At 42.3% G+C, this 27,220-nt stretch overlaps 2 protein-coding genes across 7 annotated transcripts; both read right to left on the bottom strand.

Annotated features, from left to right (window-relative positions):
- Nucleotides 1–939: 939 nt before the first annotated feature.
- On the bottom strand, nt 940–12,465 carry znf296 (zinc finger protein 296). Of its 2 annotated transcripts, XM_058388176.1 has the most exons (4): nt 12,178–12,465; nt 9,918–10,006; nt 8,553–8,870; nt 940–4,079 (listed from the first exon to the last, which is right to left on the bottom strand). In XM_058388176.1, the coding sequence occupies exons 2-4, from the start codon at nt 9,955–9,957 to the stop codon at nt 2,524–2,526; spliced, it is 1,914 nt and encodes a 637-aa protein (XP_058244159.1). In that variant the 5' UTR covers nt 9,958–10,006; nt 12,178–12,465; the 3' UTR covers nt 940–2,523. The 2 variants fall into 2 exon arrangements, with proteins under 2 accessions (XP_058244159.1, XP_058244158.1); XM_058388175.1 differs by lacking the exon at nt 9,918–10,006 and having other exon boundaries at nt 12,178–12,464.
- A 1,140-nt stretch (nt 12,466–13,605) lies between these two features.
- clasrp (CLK4-associating serine/arginine rich protein) lies at nt 13,606–26,799 on the bottom strand. 5 transcript variants are annotated; one of them, XM_058387855.1, is made up of 21 exons: nt 26,640–26,799; nt 25,406–25,548; nt 24,269–24,366; nt 23,550–23,651; nt 21,588–21,667; nt 21,399–21,483; nt 21,143–21,282; nt 20,541–20,637; nt 20,231–20,309; nt 20,022–20,095; nt 19,885–19,926; nt 19,608–19,790; nt 18,454–18,744; nt 17,642–17,821; nt 17,442–17,481; nt 16,511–16,616; nt 15,351–15,409; nt 15,218–15,264; nt 14,482–14,570; nt 14,372–14,396; nt 13,606–14,280 (listed from the first exon to the last, which is right to left on the bottom strand). In XM_058387855.1, the coding sequence occupies exons 2-21, from the start codon at nt 25,502–25,504 to the stop codon at nt 14,238–14,240; spliced, it is 1,959 nt and encodes a 652-aa protein (XP_058243838.1). In that variant the 5' UTR covers nt 25,505–25,548; nt 26,640–26,799; the 3' UTR covers nt 13,606–14,237. The 5 variants fall into 5 exon arrangements, 3 of the variants coding, with proteins under 3 accessions (XP_058243838.1, XP_058243840.1, XP_058243839.1); XM_058387857.1 differs by having other exon boundaries at nt 16,511–16,571; XM_058387856.1 differs by having other exon boundaries at nt 25,406–25,545; nt 26,640–26,789.
- Nucleotides 26,800–27,220: the final 421 nt, after the last annotated feature.

Below are 27,220 nucleotides of genomic sequence, written 5' to 3'. Positions count from 1 at the left end.
TTTGGTGTGGAGGAACTTGACTGGCCTGCACAGAGTCCTGACCTCAACCCGATAGAACACCTTTGGGATGAATTAGAGCAGAGACTGTGAGCCAGGCCAAAACTGGGACGGCTGCTTTTACATGCACATGAATGTAATATGGAGTTGGCCTGCCCTTTGCAGCTATAACAACTTCAACTCTTCTGGGAAAGGCTTTCCACAAGGTTTAGGGGAATTTTTGACCATTCCACTAGAAGCGCATTTATGAGGTCAGGCACTGATGTTGGACGTGAAGGCCTGGCTCGCAGTCTCTGCTCTAATTCATCCCAAAGGTGTTCTATGGGGTTGAGGTCAGGACTCTGTGAAGTTCCTCCACACCGAACTAGCTGTTCCATGTCTTTATGGACCTTGCTTTGTGCACTGGTGAGCAGAAATGTTGAACAGGAAAGGACCATCCTCATATAAATTTATAAAAATATATTCATTATTATTATTTATTTATTTATTAAGATATTGCATGACCTGAAGTGGAAAGTACATTTAAAAACAAAAACTAGCATCTACTTATTCTTCCCACTCACTGTATATGTATATAATCTATAACCAATACACACTCTAATGTGTTATTGCTGTTCTATGAGCTATCATGTAGGCATATCTAATAAACCGGCTACTGATTATAATACATTTAAACAGCTTAGTCAAACTTTGAGTAGAAAGTTAACAAGTTGGTGCTGATTCTCCTCACAGCCCACTGTTTATCATCAGCGGAAAAGTATGCTTATTGGAACACACGCAAATACAGGTGTAGCCTTTCTGAATGACCTTTGAGTCCGAACACAATTCAAAGGAAGTAAGCTGGGAGAAGAGCTCTCCAGTCCAAACATGGATGAATTCTTGATGTACTCTCAAACAAGTAGCGGCAGGTTCCATTCCATTGCAAACACACACACACTGACGATTTTGACTTTGCATCAGTCTTTTTAATATTCACCTGCACAGGCACAGAATAACAAAATAACAAAGGCATGTGCTTCCCATGGAATGCTAGGGGAACATATTACACATACATAACAGATATAAATGAAATCAATCCAAATGAAGCAAACAAAGTGGATCATCAATATTAGGGAGGGTGAAGATCTCTATGTACAGCGTGTCGTTCCCTGAAGTGGTGGACACTGTCGTGCCCAACAGCCTTTCACATTTGTCTATATTCAAATAGTCAGAACTGTATTTTTTACGTAAAAGAAAACAAACAGTTCCCTGACAGATTACAGACAGACATAGATAATTGGAGAAAATAAACTAATAAAACTTTTCTGCATACATACAATAAGACATGTTTCAACCCATATGTATATTTACACACACACACACACACACACACACACACACACACACACACACGCAAGTGCTCACACAGCAGGTTCTCCAGGCAACAGGTCAGTGCTGTTCCCCACCCAGTCATTCCTCTGAAGCGAGGTTTTTCGTTTGTGCACTCACACAACATGCAGCACCCAAGAAAAAGACACAGGGCTAAAGAAAAGCTTAACAGTTCATGGCATGCAGTTAAACAAACATAACCTGTAAACAGAACATTCATCTGTAAACAGCAATACAGACTACATAGCGTAGAGACACCCGTTTCTTTTGAGATATAAAATGAAGCTTTATGCATAGAAGAGCAGCTAGAGGTTTCGAGACAAATAGGTTACAATGCACAGAACGTGTAAGCGCTGACTTCAGATACATTTACAAAAAGATCCCTAAGACATTGCCATGCATGCTCGAGAACACAGGAATCTGTGTTATGATTGTTGATGCTCATTGCCACATACCCAAACTGTGCTATTTATAAACAATATCCCAAAAATTAAGGTCCAGTGTTCAGGACACAGATTAAACTTCCAAGTTTAAAAAGAATTTTTTAGCTGAAACCAACAACAACAACAAAAATCAAAACACAACAACAACAAAAAAACCCATTGCCAGTATATTTCAAAAACGGTGGGGAAAGAGAGCATTACAAAAATGTTACTTCCCACATCAATTTCACTTTAAGAGCCATTAAAATTGAGTGTGTAATCTCTCGTAACAAACAGAGCTCTTTACAAATAACCAACATCTAAGAATCTTATAACAAAAAAACTAATAAGAACCATATACAGACAATTTTGATCTTTCGTGGTTATTGATGCTTTAGGCTGATACACCTGTCTTCTTCTATAGTCCTGGACAGACTGGACAATCACGAGTCAAATCACTCACCGTAATGAGTGCAAAACAATTCAAAATATCATACAGAGTCCTGAATCCTTACAGGAATGGTCACAGTTGTCTACATGTAGGCACTTGACTGTTATCTGATCTAGGATAGCTGATCAACTACATGCCCCAGAACGTGGCTCGTGTTCACCAACAGATGAGTTTCGGTGTGTCAGTTACTGAGGGAGTTGCTGACCAGGGGCAGGGTAGAATCAGATACGAGTGTCTGGTGTGCTGGCAGTGGTCAGTATGAATCCTGAAGGATTCCTCAAATGTTCAGGCAGTGCTTGGAGCAAGACTCAACTCTATGTTATGGCTGGCATCTTCAGGACTGGGTGAGGGAGCACCATCAGTGGTGACCATCATTTCGGAATCCTCTTCTTTGAGAGTTTCGGACAACTCTTTGCTGGTTTGGACTGGGCCATCGGAGTGCTCGATAGTGGGATCATCTTCCATTTTAATGGCAAGGTTGGTATATCCAAGTGGAGGGCTTAAAGAGTGTGTGTTCTGGCTGTAGGCTCCGACCGTGGCATGGCTAATACCATGTGTCTTCTTCAGGTGCTTCTCCAGTGTAGCATAGACGGTGAAGGGCACAGAGCAGAGCTGGCACTGGAAGGGGGCACGGGTGCCACGGGTGCCATGGGTCTTCATGTGGCGGGTCAGCTTGCTGCTCTGGGCACAAGCATAACTGCACAATCCGCAACGGTAAGGCCGTTCACCTGTGTGGCTCCTTCGATGCACAGTCAGGTTGCTGCTGTTGCGGAATCGTTTACCGCAGTATTCACATGCCTCTTCTTTCTTTTTGCGACCGGCAGACTGCCGTCTTTCGTTGTCCTGTGGCCAATCTTGCACAACATCCACGCATTCCACTTCTGCCTCCACCTCACCCTCTCTCTCGTTGTCACGCTCAGGCCTCTTGGGAGTACAGTTTCCGCTGGCGATGCCGCTCTCGCCAGTCTCTCCGCTGTCCAGAGAGCCCTCTGAGGGGCTGCCATAGGGTGAAGGATGCTGCGGCTCTACCTGTACCTCCTCGTCTACCTCGGCTTGAAGGGGATAGTACCTTGGAAAGTTGCGGTTGACTCCTCCCGGCTGGGATGCCAACAAGATCAAACCTGTGCCTGCAGGGTCACCTTCCTGATGCACACTATCCCCATATCCCTGCTGAGAAAACCTGATTGGGATTTTCCTCTCCTCGTTTGCGGTGGCAGCGACAAGATGTGGCAGTCTTAATGAGCTTTCTGACACTTTAAATGAACTTTCCGCAGCTTTTCGGTGGCTCCTCATGTGTCGAGCTAGCTCTCCACTTTGGCCAAATGATAGCTGGCACACAGCACAATGGTAAGGCTTCTCAGTGGCATGTGTGCGCCGATGAGCAGAGAGGCTGCGCAAGGACTGGAAATTCTGGCCACAGACCTCACAGGAGAAGGCGCCTAGCAATGGAGGGGTAGAGTGAGGAAAAGGAGAAGCGGCGGGTGGCGATGGAGAGGGCGAGGGCACGACTCCTCCATTCCCAACGCTCACCTCTGCCAGCCGTTGCAGACACAGTGAGAAGTTCAGGCTCTGAAGATCTCGTTGTCCTGACATTGGGGCATGGCTCTGGGGCTGATGGGAGCGTGGTAAACGTTTCATGGCAGCGGAAGCGTGGAAGGCGGAGGCCAGTGTGGCACCCAGGTGGCGTGGATCCATCATGGCCGCTGTTTTGGGCTTTTGGGGGTGACCGGTCTCGACTTGGTAGAGACTCAGGGAATGTGTGTACTGGGCGTGTTGGAGTAGAGCCCATGCACTAGGCAACACACACTCACACACCAGGCAGGTAAAACTGGATGGCTCATCTGCAACAGAAATTACACAGAGATTATTTGAATAGAGTTGGTTTTAAGGTCACCCTACACGTTAGAAAAGTCTGAAATCATCACTGCAGAGGGTTTGACGTAAGGAACGGAGATCCGAGTTTGCACTGACCGTGCGTTAATCCGTCATAAAATCCGAGAGCTAATTAAATTTCAACCAACAAATGCAGGATATACAAGACCCCTCAACCAAAGGCGACAGTTATGGTGTGTAGAGTTGGGGGATCATTTTTCATTTGTATTTGAACCGTCCATATTCACAGATCCCTTTTTTGCAGACGCACCATGTCTGGAAATTTTTAAAAACAGACTGTTTAATGTTTACCTTTTTTCTCGTCTGTCTATCTGTATTTAGTTCTTCTAAGTTCGAGTGCTAAGAACTTTAAATTATCCAAAGCACAAATTCAAATTTACACTGAACTCTGGCATACAGGTAAAATGAAATAAAATGAAAATGCAAAACAGGGGCCACCAGAACAGGCATGGCTAGTCCAGTAAGAAAATGACATCCCTTTCTGCCTAAGGTCATGTACGAGAATGTATTGTGATAATGCACGAGACAGTTTGCAGCATGAAAATGAAAGGACGTCAGAAGAAGCCGCCCATAACTCGCAGAATGTAATGTAATTTCGTTTGTGCAGGGCAGAAACAGGTTTAACGGCAAACGTGAAAAGTAGGGCATGCTACAGCCAGAGCTATAATAATTGAAATGGTATGTATGTGTGACAGCGAGTCTTTACTTTAAAAAATAAGAGAGAGAGAGAGAGAGAAACAGGGAAAAACTAAATCACGTATACAGTTTCGTCTTTGTAGGTTGGAGACAGAGGCAAAGAGGACACACTTAGGCAAAGCGTCAGTAACCTTGCCAGGGTCAAGGTTGCTAGGTGTGCCCACAGGAGAGTGTGACAAGGACAAAGACTGAAGCTAGCAGAAAAGAGGTCTGAGGATATCTTCGAATATATGGTGCGCTTTGTCTCTTTTTCATGAGAGCCACTCACCAATTAAGCAGCAAATTGCTAATTAGCGGAACGAGGCGAAACGAAGGCTTTATGCAAATGAACCCTGAGTCAGCCTGCTTGATAAATGGGGCCTCTCTGCATAAATCAAAATGGGGAAACAGGATCCCAAAAATTGAAGGAAAAAAAAATAAAATAATGCATTTAATTTTTTTTTTGGCTGCCAAAGGGCTCAAGGCTGAATGGTATAAGCCTCTTTCATGTCTCCTCAAGTCAAAATCCTTCTGTATTTTATTGGGAGGGGGGTTGAGGGGTGAGAAGATTAAGAAGTGTCTCTCCCTCTGCCCTCTGTCTAAGGCTCAAGGCCTAGAGAGGAGAGAGCTTAGAGGAGAAGACATGCCTTTGAGCCTTAGGGAAGGAGGTTAAAAGGAGTGGTGGAAAAAAAAAAATATATATATATAAGTTTGACTTAAGAACAAAGAGAGAAAGCCCTACATGACATTAAGCAACCTAGAAAAAACATCACTTCAACGAGTGCACCTTGAAACCCTCCGTGCGAGTCCCCTTCTGCCTCCAAATCTCTCCCTTGGGTGGGGGAGACAGAGGAGGGGTGCAGGAAGGGAAGGGGGGGGTCTTTTGTCTCGAGGTCCTGGAGTGAAACACAATACCCAACCCGTGTCTCTCTCTCTTTCTCTCTCTCTCTCTCTCTCTCTCTCTCTCTCTCTCTCTCTTTCTCTCTCTCTCCCCCTTTTTTTCCTCCCTCTTCTTCACTCTTTTTGTAAGGATTCCCATTTGGCCCAGGGTAGCACTTGCATATTAAGCAGAAGCAATAACTGCTAATTAAAAATGCAGATTGGCTGGGAGCTCTAACGAGCAGCAGGCGGAATCTTCTCTCCCTCGGGAATGGAAGAAGAAAAGAGAAGGTGGGAGAGAGAGAGAGAGAGAGAGAGAGAGAGAGAGAGAGAGAGAGAGAGAGAGGGGAAGAATAATGAGAGCACGAGAATGAAGGAGAATGGGGAAGATAGGGTATCAATGTATTGTCTGAATGATCCATAACATGGCACCGGTTACTTACACACACACACACACACACACACACACAGGTCAAGGCGTGTGGTAAAATCACACGCTTGCACTTGGCAGAGGGACACCAAACTGTTGTGGGGTAACTGAATTTTCGGTGGATGAGTCAGAGTGAAAGAACAGATCGTCCTGCTGTCCCTCACTCATCCGCTCACCCAGACTTACACTTACACACCATCACTGAGAGCCACTCACTAGATCACTATAATAGTCTAAACTTCTGAACTTATTCCTGCCTCAACACCTTAACATACTTACTAACGCTTACTAACATACAGGCATACACACGTGAAAGAAGAGGGACTCAACCCTGTGGCACACAGAGACATAAAGCCATGGACAGACAGAGGCAGAGCTGTCTGTCCCTTGAGCTCCACACAAAGGAAGGAAGTGCAAACATGTGCGCGTCAGTGTGCATGTGTGCGTGCGCTGTAGATAATGATCAGTCATAACCACCGAGTCCCTCGGCGAACACTTGTCACCTTTAATAAACTGCCACGTTAGCTTAGCTTAGCAAAGGACGGTAGCAGCAGATCTCGATTTGGGTTGCTGCAGCCGAGGTGCAACTGAAGTCACAGGAAGTCACAGTTCACTAGGCGGACAAATAAAGAGCAACAGTTGCACCTGCGCAGACTAGTGACCCTACCAGATTACTGTCGAACCACCCACACACACACACAGTAGAAGGACATCATCATCATCATCATCATCATCTCAATCCTCTGATTTCTTTTTTCTAGTAAGCTTTGAGTAATGCAGCTAACTGAGTGCAAGAACTGACAGAAAATTGTTAATGATTATAGATGAAATGTTCATTACTGTCGTTATGATGTGGGGAAAAAAAAGAAGACGAAGAAGAAGAAGTAGGGAACATCAGCAAACAAGGCACTGAGTATAAGGCTGCAGAAATGTTTGAACTTTACTTAATCCTCTTTGATTGGACAGCATGACTCAAGCCGAGCAAAAGAATCTCTCGTGCTGGAAGGCGCAAAACAAGTTGGCCAACATCTGGGTTTTGCAGAATGATGGAGAATATGCAAATTCAGACCCGTCAGTTGTTCTAGGATTGACAGATTTTTATTACTTGGGTCGGTTAAGGTTGCCAAAAGAATTTTCATCTAAAGGGCCAGTTCAGCAAAATGCTCTCCTTTACCTCAGATGCAGACGAGCAGCCTGGACATGTTTGCTGTCTGAAGTTCATTTCCTTAATTTTTGCCCTAAGAGTTCTGAGTCTGATGCAAAAAAAAAAAATCCTCCTCTATTTATTCATTCATTTTCATTATTAACTGCTGAAGCATAACTTCGCAAGCACATCACAAGGCACCACACACAGACAGAAAGAAACACACACACACACACTGACAGGCCGACACAGAGATACACAGACACACAAACACACACACAGAAAGACTCTTTTGCACCTTGGAGCAACTAAATGTAGCCAATCCACATACTAGGGGAAGACCGGTGGAAACCGGAGAACTGGGAAAAGAGCCACATGGACACGGGGACAACATGTAAAAACACTAATCCGTGTCCTTTCCAGTTCCTCAATGTCACACAGACCTGTAGTATTTAACACAAGGTATGACCTACAACAAAGCAAAATTAAACAAAACCTCAGCCTGTGGATAAACGCATGCAGTTCATCCATCTTGGACAACTAGAATTTTTTAGCCTTAGCACAATCGGGTATCATTCCACCTTCCAGGCAACACCTTGAACAGGTAAACCAGGAAGCTGAAAAATTTAAATGTAACTCTATATGTAATTTAGAAAATATGAACTATGAACCTCCTACTGTACAGAAGCTTTTATTTAAGCCTTCAGACTAGTGTAGTTCAAGATAAAGTTTTGAGCAAGTATGTAATGATTTGGGCATGGATATATAGAGATAAAACATTTGGGAAAGATAGACTGCCATTAAAAAATAAAGAAATTAAATCTGGACACCAAATTGGCTTTGGCTAAATGTGGAAAAAATGTGTAAATTACATGTTTTTTTGTCACCAAACCACTCATTTAAGTGCCATATTACTGCTGAACAGTCTTAAGTGGGAGCTCTGTGTGTGTGTGTGTGTGTGTGTGTACACTACTTTGGGACTTGTGCTGTTGCATGGCCTGGCTGCTCTCTGTTTACCTGGACATTTCACCTGAGAGACCGAGCCAAGGAGATGCTCAGGTGTGCGCCGCTTTCCCTTTACCCCCTGGGTGTGTACAAACGTGCGTGTGTGTTTATGCAAGAGAGAGTGTGTAGCCCTACTGCCTATCCCTTCCATACAATTAGCGTCAGCGTCTCTAACTCACAGAGGCCTCAGCGCCGCAGCAACGGTGACCTAATGAGACGGACTGGGGGCATGTTCGTTAAACGGGAGGACAATAAAAAGATTGACATTAATTAACACCCAGACCTCACCTGATCGGTTAGGCTCCGCCTTCACACCTGGTTCTTCTTCCCAACGCCTGCCTGTTGTCCTCTTCAGCTCCACGTAGTCTGTCTTCAGCTGCACGCCTGGGCCATGTCGGAATGCGTGATTGGCTGGAGACTGAGGCGTGTGGTCCAGCGGGCCGGCCCTGGTGCGGCTACATCCTCCCTGCTTGTGCTGGATGAAGGTGAGGATGTGTGCCAGAGGGAAAGCCTGACCACACTGACCGCATGTCAGTAGATCGCTGCCTTCAGCGACGTGATCAGGAGAGCAGGGTGAGCTCGGAGTCACGCTGGGCTCTGGATCATCTGAAGGACAGATCACAAGCACAAATACAGGTCATTTTAAACGGGTCATTGTTTCCCCTTATCCTACACACCACTTTACTGCTAACACAACCTAATAGTTGAGTCCTAGACAGGAACTGAACACTTTTGTTCCCTAGGCCATTCAACTTACCCCCTACTTCCCTTGGCACTGTCACCTACAATCATCATGACTCAATAGGTGCATCTGTTTTAACAGGACAAAACAGCTGCACTAATTCAGTGGTTAAGAAATTATTTCAATCCATGTGTCGTTTGTATTGCTCACATATTTCACGTACTGTATATTTATTATTAGCACTAAATACCTATTACTGTCTTACTCTTATACGGAAATGTAATACAAGCAGTGGTGTTTTTTTTCCCCCTCACAGTGCGCATCTCTTTCACACTTTCACGTTTTCATTTTTACACTGACTCTGCCCCATCAAGTGTCTCTGTGCTGTCAAGGCAGATTGATCAGCAATGCTTCTGAGTCCTGCCCAAAACAAACTTCTTGGCTATTTGTAGTCTGTCCATCAAACAAGGCAGACGAGAAAGAGGAACTAGTTACAGGTGAAGGCACACCTTCATACATTACTTTTAGCGAACTGCATGGGTGATAATGCAAAACTGCATGAAGACTTGAGCTGTCACTAGAGTTTAAATTAGCACTGAACAAGTAGAAAGAGATGATAGGTTAAAAAAACATTCATGCTTATGTCTATTTATCGAAGACTGATGTTGTAGTTCTGACCCACAACACTCTCAGAAACCTGCACTGTGACTTCTGATACTGAGACCACATACAGCCCTATAGGTGAACGGCTGCAGTGGTGGTCATAACTCACGTGACTTATGATGTGCCTCGTAAACCCCCTACACGAATGTGTTTTCCCCCAGGTTCCAAAACATGTTTGAAAGAAACCATAAAACAGGCCTAATTTCTAGTAAAGGAGGTGTGGCTTCTATGACCTGTCAGTCCAAATAAAAGAGGCATGGCTTTGATGCCTGTTAGTGACAATAATGGAGGCATGGCTATTGTCAGACCTGTCAGTCCATGTAAATGAGGTGTGGCTTCTCTGCCCATCGGTACCACCAAATCTGGTGTCGCTTCCTACTTCTCAGGGCCGACGTTTCTGTTAAGAGTGAGCAGTTTGCACAATCACACATTCTCTGTATCTATTTATGTAAGTATCAAAACAACTCTATGTTGATCATATTGAATTGCCGGCTGCTCTGAATGCACCAATCGAGGTACAAAACTCTATTAAACATGGTCAAGTGACCTAATGACAATATTAACTATAGAATAGATCAATAAAGTCCTTAAGAACTTTCAGCAAACAGCCACTGTCTCCCTCACATTACAGTCACATGTATACCCCTGCAGCTCAGAATGACCTGCTTAAGCCTTTTCAGCTTAACCCATCTTTCAAATAGCTCTTAACTTGAATGTTTGTGTCTAATCAAGTGTTACTTTCGCTTCTCTACAAGCCCATGGAGTGTGCTTATCTGGCACCCTCAGTCGGACACTGTCTGGTCAGCAGATGCTGGCCACTTCCTGCGTCTCCGCCACTCGGCCTGCTTTCAGACAGGAAACACTCTCACTCAGCTACTGCACACAGCAACGACACTTACCAACCGCTTCAACACATTGACACTTTACACATAGTGCACGCTCAAGTCACCTTTTGCATGTTCTCACAAGTTCTCTGTGTTTACTAAGGTGGCTTTCAGGCTCATGCGCAACACAAGAGCACTGTTAATTTGTCACGAAAGCCAAAGTGTTAGCAGAATCAAGTAGGGCTCACTGTGCGACACTGTAATTAGACCACGCTGGCAACTGGCAATTGGAAATAGTTACAGAAGTTGGTGAGCAGATGTATGCTCCAGATCCAGAGGCACCTTTGCTGATGAGGAGCAAGAAATCAAACTGAAATACAGTTAATAAATAAACCTCAGCTCAGCTCATATCACCTTGCCACATGCTGTAACCACAGTGAATATGCATACAAACTTCTAAAAAATAACTGTCTTTGCAGTGCGAGGAACATCTCTAATCTCTGTCCTTGATGGAGGATGGATGCAGGTGACACTTAAGCAAGAGTTCTTGCCTCTCACAGATCTGGACATAATGCCCCTTGCCTGATGCCATCTGCAGGCCTAGACAGCATCGAGGATGGGCAGGACCGTACTCGTGGTTACCCAGAAATGTCACCTTTCCTGTTTCTGCTGCTGCTGCTTTTGCGCACAAGGCGCGGCTGCACCGTCCTGCGGTCAGGTAAAGGCGCGCGAAGTTGCCAGATTGACTTTGATTCCCCGTTGGTCTGTTTTTCTCGCTCTAGATTGCGGAACATGTACATTGGGTACAAATGAAGAAGTTACAGTGGTTGAAGCCTGGGTTATTATTTTTGTTGCGATAGTCTATAAAAACAACAACAAAAAAACGTGGATTTGCGGGCTCAATCTGGCAACCATTTCTATTATTATCACCTTTTATTAGTTTGTCCGGGCAAAAATAAAAATAAAAAACAAAAAAAACTTATTCCAGTTGACTAAGTGCCATTTTTTCTCAACACAATCACGTCCGAATTAAAGCGTCTTTATTTTTATTTATTAATTCATTTTTTTTAATGAAGCACCGACTCACTTGTGTCTTTCCTGAGGTAAAAATAATAAACATTTTAAACGCACCACTGTCTACAAAAATCTAAAAAAAAAAAAAAACCTCATGCAATTTAATGTAATAATATCTTAATGAACTGCAACTACTACACAGAGGTAAAGGGGAAAATAATGAAAGTCGGGAAGATGCAATAAGGAAGTAAAGTGAGGCGTGTTGGTTCTCCACACTGGACGAAAACTGACCAAGGTCCAGAGTTAATACTATCCAGCATAATGATCAGAAATACCAGCTATAAAGATGCTTTACTTCAACCATCTCAAAACAGTTAAGGGTTTGTCATCTTTCCTCATGCCAAGTTTCTGACACTTGTCATGTGTGTGATAAATCATTTAGACATCACTCTTCCACGCAAAGGTTCAGTAGTAATGTAGCCTGTAGGAATCACAGTGAATACGAGGCGGTAAGACTTATCTTGACTAGTTTTCGCTGCAGCAGAAAACCGCATATTAGCTTGGTGTCGTTACAAAAATAGCATGTCAACAGTGTATGTGTTTACAATCGTACTCTACAGGGCTTTTTAGCATCGTACACGTGTCTACCGCTATTGGAGATTTACTAACGTGTAGCAGTTTGAGACGTGGCCAAAGTTTTGTTGTTGTTTTTTTTTCCCCCCAAGCTTACCTTGAATCACGCTCAGGTGCTGCGGTCGGCTTCCAAGTTTGCGCCTGGACATTATCAGCTTTTTGTGCACACGGCTTTTTTCTTCTTTTTGTCGGTGTTAATTACCTATACGATGTCCTGAATGACTGAACAATACCGGTGACGTAAAACGAATACAGCAAACAAGCAAGCAAGCAAGCAAGCAAGCAAACAAACTCAACACAGTCGACCTCCGGATTTATCTCCGCCGGCTGTGGTCACGGTCGCAGCCTTCTCTAGCCGTCAGTGTTCAAGTTCAGGCAGCTAGTCGCCCCAAAGAAGGAGGCGGGGTCAACAATTATCATCCGACACGCCCAGTAGTACTTAACCACGCCCCCCCCCGTTTCTCGCTATACGTTTAACTTTACGCGAAATTAACCTCCCACAGCCTGGCGTCCACATACGTGGACATCACTTTTTTTTTGGTTGTGTGCACCATAACACTTAATTCTTTGTACCTGGAACCTGTTGTACACAAAAGAAGTGGCTTCATGTTCAAAAATATCTGGTTATTGGTTCCTCCAAATAGCTAGAAGAAATCTAAAATGCAAGCCAAACCAAAGCTTGGGTCTTAGGAGGTTAAATCAGGGGCGTCGGAATAACAAAACTTTGGGTGTGATGCTGATTCGTGTTATAATTGCAGATGATTATGATCACAATTCATTTCAATTGGCGAACTAAACAAGTTCTGAATACTAAAAAAAGAAAAGAAAACAACACTTGAGACCTTCTGGGGTCTTATAAACCCCGCCCCTTTAAACGGTGCAAATGGTTTAGTCTAGAATCGCACGTGGACCTGTTGCTAAAGATCGTCTTATCATTATCCATCATTGAAACACAAAAAAAACCATTCAACTTTATGTTGACAATAGTACTTATTTATTTGTGTCACTCAAATCGATTCAAACACGTAGCTGTATCGTTATCTGTATTGCATAAACAAAACTAATGGTTGTTTTGATGAAGCACAGCAGCACTTACACCAATAAAATGCTTCTACTGGCTAAAGGATGTGGGTGAGGAGGAAGTGGGTTTATCGAGGTCGCCTAAAGACAGGTGTGTGCGTGTATAAGCTGTTTTTTTTACTGTCCGCCTGATTTCGAAACCAAACCGGTACGACTTTTACTTATTTGTTTAAACCACACGTTTACATCTTTACTTTGAAATAAAGTTAGATTTGGTGAAGCTAAAAAAAATGTATACAACGGTATCACGGACCTTGGTTTAGTAAGGCAGTTTAATAAGGCAATGTTTTGCATGCTGAACAGCGCCATCTGGTGGAAAAATAATGAAGCAATTTAAGCCTTGGCTAAAGGGCACAATTTCCTGTATTAATAATAATAATAATAAAGCAATAAATAAATACAGGCACAATTTAACAGTACAATGACAGTCTTCAGATAGAGGTCATAACTTTGGAAGCATTTTATTTGAGCATTTCAGACTTGAGCATATTGCAGTCTATTCGGAGTAAAACAGCACTCTTTATGGCAGACTGATATTTACAGTGTGAGTGAATTGTTTCCCACCACAGGTTTGAAGTGTTCGTGCATTTGAAGTGTTTGTGACATTCTTAGATGAATACATTATATACAAAGGTGAGTCTGGGTCTTTCATATGCGTTTTTTTGTTCCTTTTCGAGACGAATCTCATTTCTGTGATGGGAAGAGTCAGTCGGAGATATACAAAATGACCACACAGACCAGACTGAATTAATCCTATATACAGCTTATCTCTCTGCAAAAGCAATTCACATTCGTAAATGGACTTTTCTTCCATTCTTAAAGTTAAGGTATCTCTCTACCTCTGTATTCTCTGTTAAACAGGGTGAGGGAGGAAAATGTGTTTTCGTTTTTTTTTTTTAATCAGACATTCACCTATACCACAGGGTATTTCTGACCTTTAAGTAGAGAATGCAAGGTCAGGAGCCTAGATTACTCCTAACTACCCTTCAGTTTTCTTTTCATATATGTGCCTTAAATAGTCTGCTTGTTTGCTTCTTCCTAAATCCACTGTCCTCTCACAGTGATGGGCTTTGGTGGTCAGTACCGATAATATGGACTCCTTGATCTGGAACGGGACCTTCTGTGGGAAAAATAAAAAAAGCAGATTTTAGCTCATAAAAAATAAATAACTCAACTTTTATACATTTAAATCTGAGCACAAGTTCGCCTACCTTCTGTATGAGCCATAATCCCGACCTGTAAAGAGATTTATTATTAGAAGCAGAGTCGCACAATATTCTGAAATTATGGCCGCAGTTAGCGGGTGTGTGGAATTACTTACTGTATTTTGAATTGGGCGAAGGCGAGCGACTCTGGCGGCCGTACTGCCTTTCCCACTCGTCCCTCTCCTTCTCTCTCCGCTCTCGCTCCCTACATCACAAAATGCTCATCAGATTACACATGCCTATTTCAAATGCTGAATCTAAACCTATGTTCACACTAGTAATGTGACAAGCAACCATTTTCTATGTATAAAGATGAACCCACAATATCAGTAATAGCAAATTATTTCTGACATGATGAAAAAAAAAAAAAAGTCATTTACTCAAATAATTAATCAGATTAATTATACTGCATGTGGCCTGATGTTTTATTCAATTCCCCACTTGACTAGTTCCCACCTGCAGTTAAATGACCTATAACCATGGTTTCTCAATCGGTTATATATGAACGCTCATTACATGTGTACAGAGACATTACAAAGAACAAAGCTTGAAAGGAAGTAGCAGAGCTCTGACACATTCTCACACATTTATTTAGCTAGTAGAGTTAGACTGCTTTTCTAATCTGCCAATGAAGTCAATATGATATCGAACACATAATATGAAAATCAAAAACATTTTTCACTGACTGGTGTATTCATTACAGTTTAACTAGCCATACAAACTATATATTGGTAATACTGACCAAATAGTTTATTTAGCCATTATTTGCACAGTAGTTAAACAGCAAGAGAGTGGCCTGTTACTTGATAGTGTGAATGCAGGATCACGCATTTTTCAACAAAGATATCTTACTTCATGCGAATCTTGCGTGCCATTGCTCTCAGCACTCCTTCTCGTTCCTAAGCAGAGAGAAAATCTTTAGTGTGTGATAAAAAAACCGCCAGTCTCGGAGTCCTTCAGTGAGATCCACGAAACAGATACTCACCTGCCGCTTGTGCTCCTGCTGCTGGATTTTAACCTGTGCTGCCTTCTTATCCGCCTTGCCTGCAGAGTTAAAACAGTATGACAGCTTAAGACACTCAATGTTGACCACTATACAGTCTTTAGTATTAGAAATGTGGTAATAGTATGCACACACCCTACAGACCAAATATGGTAAATGTAAACAGAAAAAAAAAGGAAAACCTGAACATGCATTATACGGAAAATGTACCGAGACACTGAAATGTAATCCGTTTTTTAGCATGTGCAAAAGGTCTGTTTTGTCTCCCTTCTACACATCTCAAAGATATCCTAATAAATAAATGTTAGAATTCTAGGACAGTGGTCCCAGACCCATAAAGTGAGGGACACGGCAGACTGCATGCCTGAAATCACCACACATTCACCTCAAACCTGAGCTACAGCATGCATGCATGCATATGTGGTTTCTGACACTGTATGAACAAATCTCCAAAATTAGAAGGTAAAGGATGCTGCAACCCTTGTTACAATCACTTTCTACTTTAGCACAGAGTTGGAGAACCTCTCCACTTTAGCACACTCTGGTCAGAAGCCCCAAGTTTTGAGGAATTGTACGAATGGAGAGGTCTGTATAAAATTTTAGACTGAATTAGATTTTCTTTTTTTGCACTTTACAGTAGCCAATCCACCCACTGAAACCTGTTATAACACGTGGGAATGCACACAGACAGTAAACTCAGCTCAGAATTAAGCTGGGGTCCCAGGACCTGTGACATAGACGTCACCTATTTTTGTCACTGTGCCTCATCTGAATGGTCTATCATTTTCTTGAACACTTTATGAACTAATTTTATTGCTCCGTGTCAAATGATGACATTGAAGCAGTGAATGCATGATAATTTAGACATGTGGTTTACACACCGCTGACATGGAGACGATGTGTTTCATTAACTGGTTAGTTACATTAGTCTAAACACTTCAGTGCAAACTAACTAAGCTTATTATGGTCACCAAATATGTCTTGGATGATTTCTTGAGAAAGGCAAATACAATCGTTAAGCACATATTGAATTTTTAATCCTAAGTGATTCAACAGATTGCATTTTCTACATTTGAATTTAGAAATCAGCATGGTCTCATAACCTGTGTGTCTCGACACAAAATAAAGGGTGCAAGACTCACACTGCTTGTTGAGGGCCTTTTGCATGCGCAGCTTCAGCTTCTCTTGGGGGGTCAACTTGGGCTGTAAGGGACATGCTGATATAAGAACACGATGCCAGAGAACATCCTGAGAAAAGCAGGGGGATTTGTAAATAGTATAACAGGGCTTACAGAAAGGCACAGATATGTAGACGTTAACCACAAGCTGCATGTTTTCTACTCAGATTTGGTTATTAACACAGTAGGAGATAGGTGTTTGTCACGCACCGTACATGTAAAAGAATAGCAGAAGATAATTTACAACAGCACTGGACTTCTTTTTGCCTCTGGTATGTTGGCGGTGTGGGTGTGTAAGGGAGTGGCTGATTTTGCCTTTTCTTTCTTTCACGTTAGTGGTCAACATCTTTATCTTTTTGCTGCCATCATACAGTTTAACTTCAGAAACAAGGACAGTGTGAGCGTGTGTATGCATGCATGTAAGTAAGTACTGTTGCACTGCCTGTCCCAGCATGCCCTGCTGCTGAGGCCAAAGAACATGGATTTTCTCATATAGCTGTTTAAAAAAAGCAAACACCTTTCTTTCCACATTTTTACACAGTTTGAGAACACACACAAATACTTTTTTTTTTCCTGTGTCCGCTCTTACTCTTTCACGCTCTCATATTGTATATAATGAGGGTTAAGACAGGTTCAGAAATAGGTGCCCTTGAAAAGACCACTGTGTTCTGGGAACAGAGGGCACTGTGGTCGTTGGGCGCACTGGCAGAGCTGATCACCATGGAGACAGCTAATCTAATGACATTTCAAATGAGATCGGAAGCTCTCTCAGGAGCCAGGGATTGAATGAGATGGGTGGGTGCCTCAGAACTGATTGTCAACTGTATCAGCCTGTGAGGAGTGAGGGAGGCGTAGTCTTTAGCAACAAAATGAGCCATATCAAATTCTTACTGACTTTGGCAGCTCCCGTCTCTTTACCACCCGGAGTTTCAGGCCTGCAAGTAAGAGAGATAAAGAGATTTTGTGAAGGCTATGCATATATGTTTTCCAAAAAAACAAAATTCTGTCCACTATTAATAGAGTGATGAATATATAATTAGCATATTTAATAAAGATATTACATTAGACAGAGGCTGTACTACAGATATGACTCACTTTCTCTGTTTGTCCGGTAAAGCAGTGGCGGCAGGATGGGCAGAGCGAGAGGAAGGGGAGGGGCTGTGACTGGCAGGAAGTGAGCGAGATGGGCTTCGGCTACTGCTGGCACCTCTCTTGTACCCAGAACTCCGGCCACCACGGCGACCACGATCACCTGAGCGAGAGCGAGACCGGGACCTACAAAGGCAACATTAGGGACGTTTTTGTGGAAGAAAAAGACAGTGACCTTATTTTGCTAAAAAGGTTAAATGAGTAGGTCAAAACTGCTTTCTGGGGAATTAAAGTGATAGAACAGCTTCCACTGGTGATCATTTCTGGTGCACAAATGAATGTCAGAGTTATACAATGCTGACTAATAAAAATAATCCAATCTTCACATCTTATGTTGCATAAACTGTCACATAACAGTATTGTACAATTAGATTAAAGCGATTTTATGGATTTTTATCAGTTATTTAATCTCTTTCTTCCACATTATTTTTCAAAACACATTTTCACATTATGTACGAAAAATGGATAGTGAATAAAGGAGTGTGTTTACTGGCAAGCTACAAAAAAGCAGTATGATAATGTGTAGATCTGGTGTTTTCCCATTTTAAGATAAGTGCTATTATCATGATTCTAATACTCAAGTTGTTTATTTGCTCATTTAATTTGCATGTGTAAATGTAAAGGATGTAATCATGCAGTGAATAAGAATGAGTGTGTGCATTTTTTAATATTTTGGTTTAGTTTTATCTTATGTAAAGTCTTATTCGGCGTACAAAACCACTTTTACGCCAAGTCGATCTATCAGCAATTCTGCTTACCTTGTTCTTCTCCGTGATGTGTAGTGCCTTCCTCTATCCCTGTCCCGGTCTGTGGAGCGAGAGCGTGTTCTCTCGTACCGTCTCCTAGAGCTGCTTCCTCGTCCTCCGCGTTGCCATGACCGAGAGTGTGAGCGGTGGCGGGAGTGTGAACGGGAGCGGGAACGACGTCCATCTCTATCACGGCCTCCACGTGTACGCCTACCACGCCGGGACCGTGAAGAAGAACGAGATGAGCGGCGTGATGAAGAACGTGAGGAGGAGGATGATCGGCTGGAGGAGGAGCGTCTTCTTCTGGACAGACGTAAAAACACCGACATGCAAAGTTATTATAGACCTCTTTGGCAGTGTATAAAAACATGTACTGTGTGCCATGGTAAATGCTATACACTGGCATCTCAGGAACAGATTAAGTGATTAGGATTATAGTGCTATTTAAGCACTATTTTATTATATTTTTAGTGTAGCTTAATATGGGATAATAAAACTAGCTTACAGATACACAATACAGGCATAAGTATTTGAACACCTGACCATTCACACCCATATGCACTTTTTTAACATCCCATTCCTGATTTTATCCCCGATTTTGCTGTAATAACCGCCTCCACCCTTATGAGAAGTCTTACAACTACATGTTAGAGTGCTGTGGTAAATGCCCAGTCACTCAGAAAGGAATTCGGCATTCCAGTTCATCCCAGAGGTGTTCAGTGGGATTGAGGTCAGGCCTCTTGAGTTCTTCCACTCCAACCTTGGCATCCTTTGTGCATGGAGCATTGCCATAGTAGATCATGTTTAGGCCACTTAGTTCCAGTGAAGGGAAATCATAAAACTACAGCATACTAACACATTCTGGACAATTGTGCTCTTTAGACTTTGGGGAAGCAAATTGGGGAAGGTCCACAAATGGGTGTGGTGATCAAGTGCCCACATATTTTTGGCCATATAGTGTATGTGTGCTATAGCCTCAGAAACTGTTCTGTCTGTTCTTACACACAATTTAGCTGTGTATGTATGAGCCAAACAGTATGCACTAAGTTTGTGACCTGACCTTAACAAAACCACCCAAAGTATATCACAGAGCAACACACATAAAACTGACAGGAGAAAACATCCAACAGAAAGCCAGGGGGAAACAGTAAAGGGAAGTTACCGACCGGGAGCCCCTGCTATGACCTGCAGGGTTGGAAGGAGCGTGGGTTGACTGGGCAGTAGGTGGGGCTTGTGCAGCTGCAGCGCCCTCGTCGTCACTGCCCCCGAAACTGGTGATAAAGGTGATCTTCTCAGTGCCTGGGGAACGCGAGCGAGAGCGTGACTCTGAGCTTGACTCAGACTGGGGCCTGCCACGGGTGAGAGAGGGAAAATAAAAGGAAGAAATAAGAGTAGTTCTGCAATGCCTGTCCTGTAGGTGAATAAACACATCCTTACACTCACCGCTTGTAGGGGTCATAGGTCGGACTGTCTCGTCTGGCATAACTGCAATTAAGCAGGAAATGTGAGAGAATAGTGGTACAAACGGGTGACGGTGTCATAGCTTTGATGTTGATGAAGCAATACTTCTACTGGCTTACCTCGGAGGGCTGATTTGTCTGCCTTTCATATACTTTTCTCTGAATTCTCTCCTCTGTCTGCGTGAGCGCCGACCCTGACACATACAAGCACACATGTTTAAAGATCACCTAAGCAACACACGTTGGCTACATGCCAGATGTACATATGTCCAAAAATACTAAAAGGGCCTCCCAAGTCATACTAACAGAATAACTGGTTTCACTCTTACCGAGTACATAGCCTTCTCTGCCTCCAGCGCTTTGGCATGCTTTATGGCCTCCACTTCCTCCTTGTCCTTTCTCAACATCCTGCCACAAAAGCATGTCGGTTATTCGCCCTGCCATATGTACACCATTCCGTTTCTTTGTCATATCTTATCAATAACTCCACCAAGGAGCTAAGGCATCGGCATAGATTGGCTTTTCCCAGCTCAACCACTGACCAAGGGTGTCTTAAGGTAATGGATTTGCATCAGGTGTGTTGAAACAGGGAAATTGGCACGCGCCAAAATAAAAATAAAATGTCAACAACAAACAGACCAGACAAAGTCTCCATCCGCCATGCCATAAGGAGTGGCCATCTTGTTCAGCTCCATCACCTGCTCTGGGTTTAGTTCGTCCACATCCACCTCAACATCTAGTAAACAAGAGTACAAACGCACGTCAGCATTCCTGAACATAATACTCCAGATCAAACTACACATTTACTGAATGTTCAACCACCAAACATTTAACAACAACAACAAAAAAAGGAATAAGTTGGCAAGGCAAGACCAAATAACTCAGTCTTTCAGTCCGCATAATTGGCTTAGAAAACCACATCATGTGGGAAATTCAAGTTGTGTGCCTGTTTGTTTGCCATTCAAAACCGGAAGCACTGAGTCAACCAAAACCAATGCTAAGACAAATGGCAAAGCTAGTGCAATGCCTTCGCAAAACATTTTGCTTGAGACAGGAATTTATAGGTTGAGAAAAACTCAATTCAGGTTCATATTTGTACAATGCTTTAAAAACAACCCCAACAAATAAATAAAAGGAAAGTTCACTGTTTCGTGAAATTCAGCTAATTCTTTTTTTTTTTTTGCAACTTTTGGTACAACTGTGGTCTTAAAACTTATAAGCGCAATTAAAACGAGACACACCAATATCGGGAATGACTTCATCCTCTTCAGACTCGCTATTCTCAGAGTTTTCCTCATCCCCTTTATCTGACCGTGCGTCGGTTTCTGTGACTGTACTGTCCTCGTACGTGTAGCCGATCTGAGCCTTCTTTTCAGCAAGCCTTAGAGGTAAATAAAAAAAACAAAACACATGAATGAACAAAGAAGAATTTCCATCCAATTTAAATATGTACAACATTAAATCTCCCATCGGTCAGCTGTGCTAAGGTGGACGTACTTCTTCTTTTCGTCCTCGTTTGGTTTCTGCAGGCCACCGTACAGCTCGTCCACATATATCTGATACAAACACTGCTCCTCAGAGACTACAAAAAAAAAACAGACAGCATTAACTTAAACATACAGTTCCTACAAAACTCTATTGTTAAACATATGAGTTATGCTCAAGCTCATAGAAAGTCTCACTCACTGCTAGCGAAGTCATTCTGCACCAAGCCTCTGTAACGTTCATAATTACACTTCCTCTCCTCACTCTCCTGCTCTGGAGTCCTGCAACCAACAACACTTATTAACTCAGCTGAAAATATTTAAAGAAAGATGGTAAAACTCAACAGTGATTACAGCTAGAATAACTTCACAATTCTATATTTAGTATACACCAAGCAAGCATAACATTATGACCACTAACAGGTATGTTCATGGCACCTGTTAGTGGGTCGGATATATTAGGCAGCAAGTGAACATTTTTGTCCTAAGTCAATGTGTTAGAAGCAGGAAAAATGGGCAAGAGTAAGGATTTGAGCGAGTTTGATGAAGGGCCAAATTGTGATGGCTAGACGACTGGATCAGAACATCTCCAAAACTGCAGCTCTTGTGGGGTGTTCCCGGTCTGCAGTGGTCAGTATCTATCAAAAGTGGTCCAAGGAAAGAACAGTGGTGAACCGGCGACAGGGTCATGGGCGGTCAAGGCTCATTGATGCACATGGGAGTGAAGGCTGGCCCGTGTGATCCGATCCAACAGACGAGACACTGTTGTAGGGATGCCACAATACTCAATATAATATTGAACCGTTCGGTACGACCTCCACGGTTCAATACACATATGCAAACCACGTTTTTTTTTTTCTTTAAAACAATAATAACCATGTGGTTTAAAAAAAAATTGTTGTTTTTTTTCTCCTTCATGTGCTCTATTACTCTCTGTACCTCCTGTGTGTGTTTGCCTGCATGGTATGTCTACATGCTGAGACAGACACGCCTCCCCACGAGTAAATATCCAATCAGTGAGTGCTAAAGTTAGGGGCGGTGACCATGCTTGTGATGCTGGTGTCAGATTTCACTCTAACCCTGGAGAGCGGTGAAGTGAGACAGAAACACGAGGAAGTGGCGCCGTGATTCAGATCTGTGGTGTGGGGACATTTGTTGTTGACCATGATGCCGATGAAACAAAAACGGTAAACAAAAAACGACTGTGTTTAAGCAGTGTTCCACACGAGTTAGATACTGACATGGAAATACTTCCAACATGACCACACATCTACAGCTCCATCACCCCGCGATATCACTGTGTGGAATCAGGAGCCTTTTTTTCCCCGGCCTCTACGAAAAAACGTGGAAAAAAATGAAAATGCTTTGGTTAAAGCACAAAGTCTTGCTCTGATAACAGATAGTTGGACCTCGCGGCTAACAGAGAGTTATCTCACAGTGACTGGTCATTACAGAGAGTTATCTCACAGTGACTGGTCATTACAGAGCAGATTGGGAAAGAGCGCCGTCCTCCAAACCCGTCTCCTGTAATAAAGTCATACAAGCGCTAATTTTTATACCTCACTATTATCAGTACACTTCCATTGTTAGGTGATTTTTGCATTTAAGTAAAATAAGGAGAATTGCAACTAAAACCAGTTTTTTTCTTCTTAACATACTTACTGTTCCTGTCACCTAAACAAAGAATAATGGAAAAAAACCTTTAATTTGCCAAGCCATCCAAACCAAACCGAACCGAAAACCGTGGGTAAAAACCGCAGTACGTATTGAACCGTGGGTTAACTGTATTGTTGCATCCCTACACTGTTGCTCAAATTGCTGAACAAGTTAATGCTGGTTCTGATAGAAAGGTGTCAGAATACACAGTGCAGGACGGGTCACGGCTGTTGTGGCAGCAAAAGGGGGACCAACACAATATTAGGCAGGTGGTCATGATGTTATGCTCGTTCGGTGTATTTACAACACTTTTCAATTAAAGCACTAAACAGCTCAAAGGGAAATAACACAGTTTCAGTATGAATACAAATTTGATAACCAAATTGGCTGAGTTCAAGTCATTCAAAAAAAATTTGCAATGCTTTGTGATGTTTATTTAGTTTAAGGAACTGGGGCCAGACTTGAATATAATGTATGAAACGACTCTTAAATGTGTTGTGAGACTTACGTGGTGCTCATAAGAGTAGGCGTATAAGTAGGAATGTAGTCCAAGTGTGCTCTCACATCAAACCTGTCAATCATATTGTTGGTGTCCCCCTGCCACGGCATCCTGAAGAGAAAATCAAATAAAAAAAGTGATTCCAACAACATCCTTAGATTCTGCAGCAGAACAAACTATACAGGTTTGGATAAACAGCTAAATTTATTAGCCAAAATATGTATGCTATCCAGTTCCATGCTTTGGTTGCCCTGAAAAGTAACTGGATAGGCTAGCTAACATGATGTAATAAGTTATGACCAAGTTAAGTGCATTAATACAGACAGACGGCTATATAAATCATTTGTAGGACACGACTTGGTCACATTTATTATCCTTTTTAACAGAGTCTTAAAACACTACGTTCCCACAAGACAAGTCAGGAAGTCGTGGGCCACTATACTGGCTAGGAGCTGTGGTGTTCTCTCCTTGGATAAATATATATGTTTAACCATGAGTTGAAAATGCATTGCACTAAGAGGACGTTATACAGCATTACAACTAGCACTCAAAATTCCCATAAAGTAGCACTACTAGTATTGTCTTCTCTTTAATAAATCTTTTTGCTTGTATTTCCTCACTCGTAAAAGTGTCCAGAATTCTAACTTGTCGACTGGGCAACTGATTTGTCCATTCCTGCTATAAACGTGAAATTAAAATGAACATAATACAAAGTCCAAGTAACTCACATGTTGGCTGGACTCTCAGCAGCCAAAGCTACAGCCGGATCAAGGTGGATTTTATAGGCACGGCCATGAACCTGCAGGAACTGGGCCGGGTCCTTTTTCTGCACAGGGAAAATGTAAAAATGTGAATAAACGCAACAAACAGCTCCTTTTACATTTCTTTTCCAGATCATCTACTGGGTCCAGTGATGGATGAGAAGACATACCAGCAGCCTCTTTTACAGCACTGCATGTTAAAAAAGCTGACAAATGTTATGGACTTGATCCTTTATGATTGTTTCTTGTTTGATGTTTGGATTTCAACATATTTGGAAGATTATTTCAGAATATACACTATATTGCCAAAGGTTTTGGGACACCACTCCAAATCATTAAATTCAAGTGTTCCAATCACTTCCATGACCACAGGTGTATAAAATCATGCACACAGGCATGCAGACTGCTTCTACAAACATTTGTGAAAGAATGGGTTGCTCTCAGGAGCTCAGTGAATTTCCTCACTACTAAATATTCCCCAGTCAACTGTTAGTGATATTTTAACAGTGTTTTTCAGGGGTTGGGCTTGGCCCCTTAGTTCCAGTGAAAGGAACTCTTAATGCTTCAGCATACCAAGCCATTTTGGACAATTTCATGCTCCCATCTTTGTGGGAACAGCTTGGGGATGACCCCTTCCTGTTCCAAAGCAAGGTCCATAAAGACATGGATGAGTGAGTTTGGCGTGGAGGAACTTGACTGGCCTGCACAGAGTCCTGACCTCAACCCGATAGAACACCTTTGGGATGAATTAGAGCAGAGACAGCGAGCCAGGCCTTCTCGTCCAACATCAGTGCCTGACCTCAGAAATGTGCTTCTAGAGGAATGGTCAAAAATTCCCATAAACCTTGTGGAAAGCCTTCCCAGAAGAGTTGAAGCTGTTATAGCTGCAAAGGGCAGGCCAACTCCATATTAAAGCATACAGATTAAGAATGGGAAGTCATTAAATATCATTTGCATGTAAAGGCAGACATCCCAAAACTTTTGGCAATATAGTGTATCATCAAGTGAGAAACTATTGATGGAAGGAACCAAATTAAATTATAAACAAAAAGACAAGATGGTGTGTTCAGGATAGTGATGAGTTAGAGCAGGATCTTTGCCTACAATTTTCTCGTAGTATTCTCGCCGTCGTTCCCCACGGCGCTTGTAGTCCACCATCATCCCGCGCAACTTGCGCTCATGTTTGCGGGCCTCCTGCCACATGACAGCTCCGCTGGGGGTTGACGCGCGGCGGGGCACGGCTGCTGCTGTGGCACACAGAGAGAAACACATTCATCGACCTACCACCTACATATCTATCAACTTCCTTAACTACAGCTTCAGCTTCAAGTCCAACAGTTTGTGTACTCTTACTACAAAAAAAAAAAAAAAATCATATCACAATGTTAAGCATAGCTCAAGAGTATCCGTTTCTGCATGTTATATCCTCTTTGTACACCTTGCACTTTTCTATAACTATGTCTGATCTCTTTCAGATCATCTGCCCAGCTTCCGGACACAAATTACGTCTGAGGATTCAAGTTAATGGACACCTTACTGGATCACTGGACATTTTTCTCTGCTGATTTTTGCCTTACAATTCAGATCCATGACATATTGCAAGTCACCAACATTAATTTGTAATTTTTTCTTTTGGCAGTTATAGTCTTCGAAGGACACGTCTCACTTTCACACAATCAAAGAAATTCATCTCTATATTTATCTGTTTAAGGTTTAGTAAGGAAAATCTGATTATGCACGGAATCAATGACATCAAATGAATGAAATATTAACAGCTATAACCAGGCATGCAGCATTTATTAAAATACCAGCCTTTTATTATAACAAGAAAAAGTAATTTCTGCTGCAAATGACTAGATTTTAACAATTAGTACATTAGTATTCTAAAAAGCACAGTTTGTGGACAATTAACTGAGCTAGCTCTTTCTGAATGCTGGGTTGTGTACTGCTAAACTAACTCAGCTAATACACCCAGTATATAAATTCATCATTATTTGGCTAGCAAGTTAGCTATTATGATGCGTTTCAATGTAATTTCAGCTAGTTTAGTTGGCCTGCTCAATTTTTTTTTTTAGCTCAAAAGCTAATTATTACATTACGATATATTTATGACCAGCTGCTTGCTAAGCACGACAGTAAACATGATCAAATCCAAATACGACCATACAAGCGTGTGTTCAGAGTTAACGTTAGCTAATGTAATGGCAAGCCGCCTGCTATGCTAGCTGCTTTGCTAAGCCTGAGGAGCTAGCTAGCTAAAAAATTTCCGACTACACACAACCCAGCTGCTACGCAACACTCATTTGCTTGATTTTGTGCGATGTGAGCGTTTGGTTACCTGTTGTTTCTTTTACTTATAGAAAGAAATAAATTAAGTATTCCCTCCCCCCAAGTGTGCATATAAGAAAGACGCCGGAGCTAAAAGTTATGACACCGCTTTGCCTGCGCATATAGTGCCTGCAATTGTGCTAGCTGTAGCTTTTACAGCTATAGAGCGCACCCCTCTACAACACAAGTGGTTCATTCCAACTGACTGGAGGCCAACGTTCTGAAGGTCACTTCTATTCCGCCTCCTATGCTTGTTGTAGGGGTGTTCAAATCTCGGTTTTGCACATATTCGCCTGTTGCTAATAAGAGCCACTGAATGCGTTAAGCTGATTTATTATAACATACTCAAATACATAAATAAATATATGAAGATTTATTTATTTACAAAAAAAAATCCGGATTTGTCTTTTAGTTAATCATGGGGTGAATAAAAGCTGACCCACCCACCACGTGCAATCAATGGATCGTCCCTAGTGGACATGGCTACAGGTGTCCTGAGAGAGAATTTGCATTTAATCGTCTAGTTTAGAGCATATACACTATATTGCCAAATGTTTTGGGACACCTCTCCAAATCATTGAAAATGTCCTG

The sequence above is a fragment of the Hemibagrus wyckioides genome, linkage group LG04 (assembly GCF_019097595.1).
Source record: "Hemibagrus wyckioides isolate EC202008001 linkage group LG04, SWU_Hwy_1.0, whole genome shotgun sequence".
Taxonomy (NCBI): domain Eukaryota; kingdom Metazoa; phylum Chordata; class Actinopteri; order Siluriformes; family Bagridae; genus Hemibagrus; species Hemibagrus wyckioides.
Note: the sequence above shows the minus strand (reverse complement) of the source record. Positions and strands in the feature narration are given on the sequence as shown.

Excerpts from the sequence above, each read along its gene's own strand:
- clasrp (XM_058387855.1), bottom strand. The coding sequence starts at position 25,504 with ATGTGGCAGGAGGCCCGCAAACATGAGCGCAAGTTGCGCGGGATGATG. Across the intron at positions 17,482-17,641 it reads TTACCGGACAAACAGAGAAA|GCCTGAAACTCCGGGTGGTA; the intron begins GTGAGTCATATC and ends TCTTACTTGCAG. Across the intron at positions 14,281-14,371 it reads GATTATGGCTCATACAGAAG|AAGGTCCCGTTCCAGATCAA; the intron begins GTAGGCGAACTT and ends TTTTTCCCACAG.
- znf296 (XM_058388175.1), bottom strand. The coding sequence starts at position 12,229 with ATGTCCAGGCGCAAACTTGGAAGCCGACCGCAGCACCTGAGCGTGATT. Across the intron at positions 8,871-12,177 it reads GCACCTGAGCGTGATTCAAG|ATGATCCAGAGCCCAGCGTG; the intron begins GTAAGCTTGGGG and ends TCTGTCCTTCAG. Across the intron at positions 4,080-8,552 it reads GGCGGAGCCTAACCGATCAG|ATGAGCCATCCAGTTTTACC; the intron begins GTGAGGTCTGGG and ends TTTCTGTTGCAG.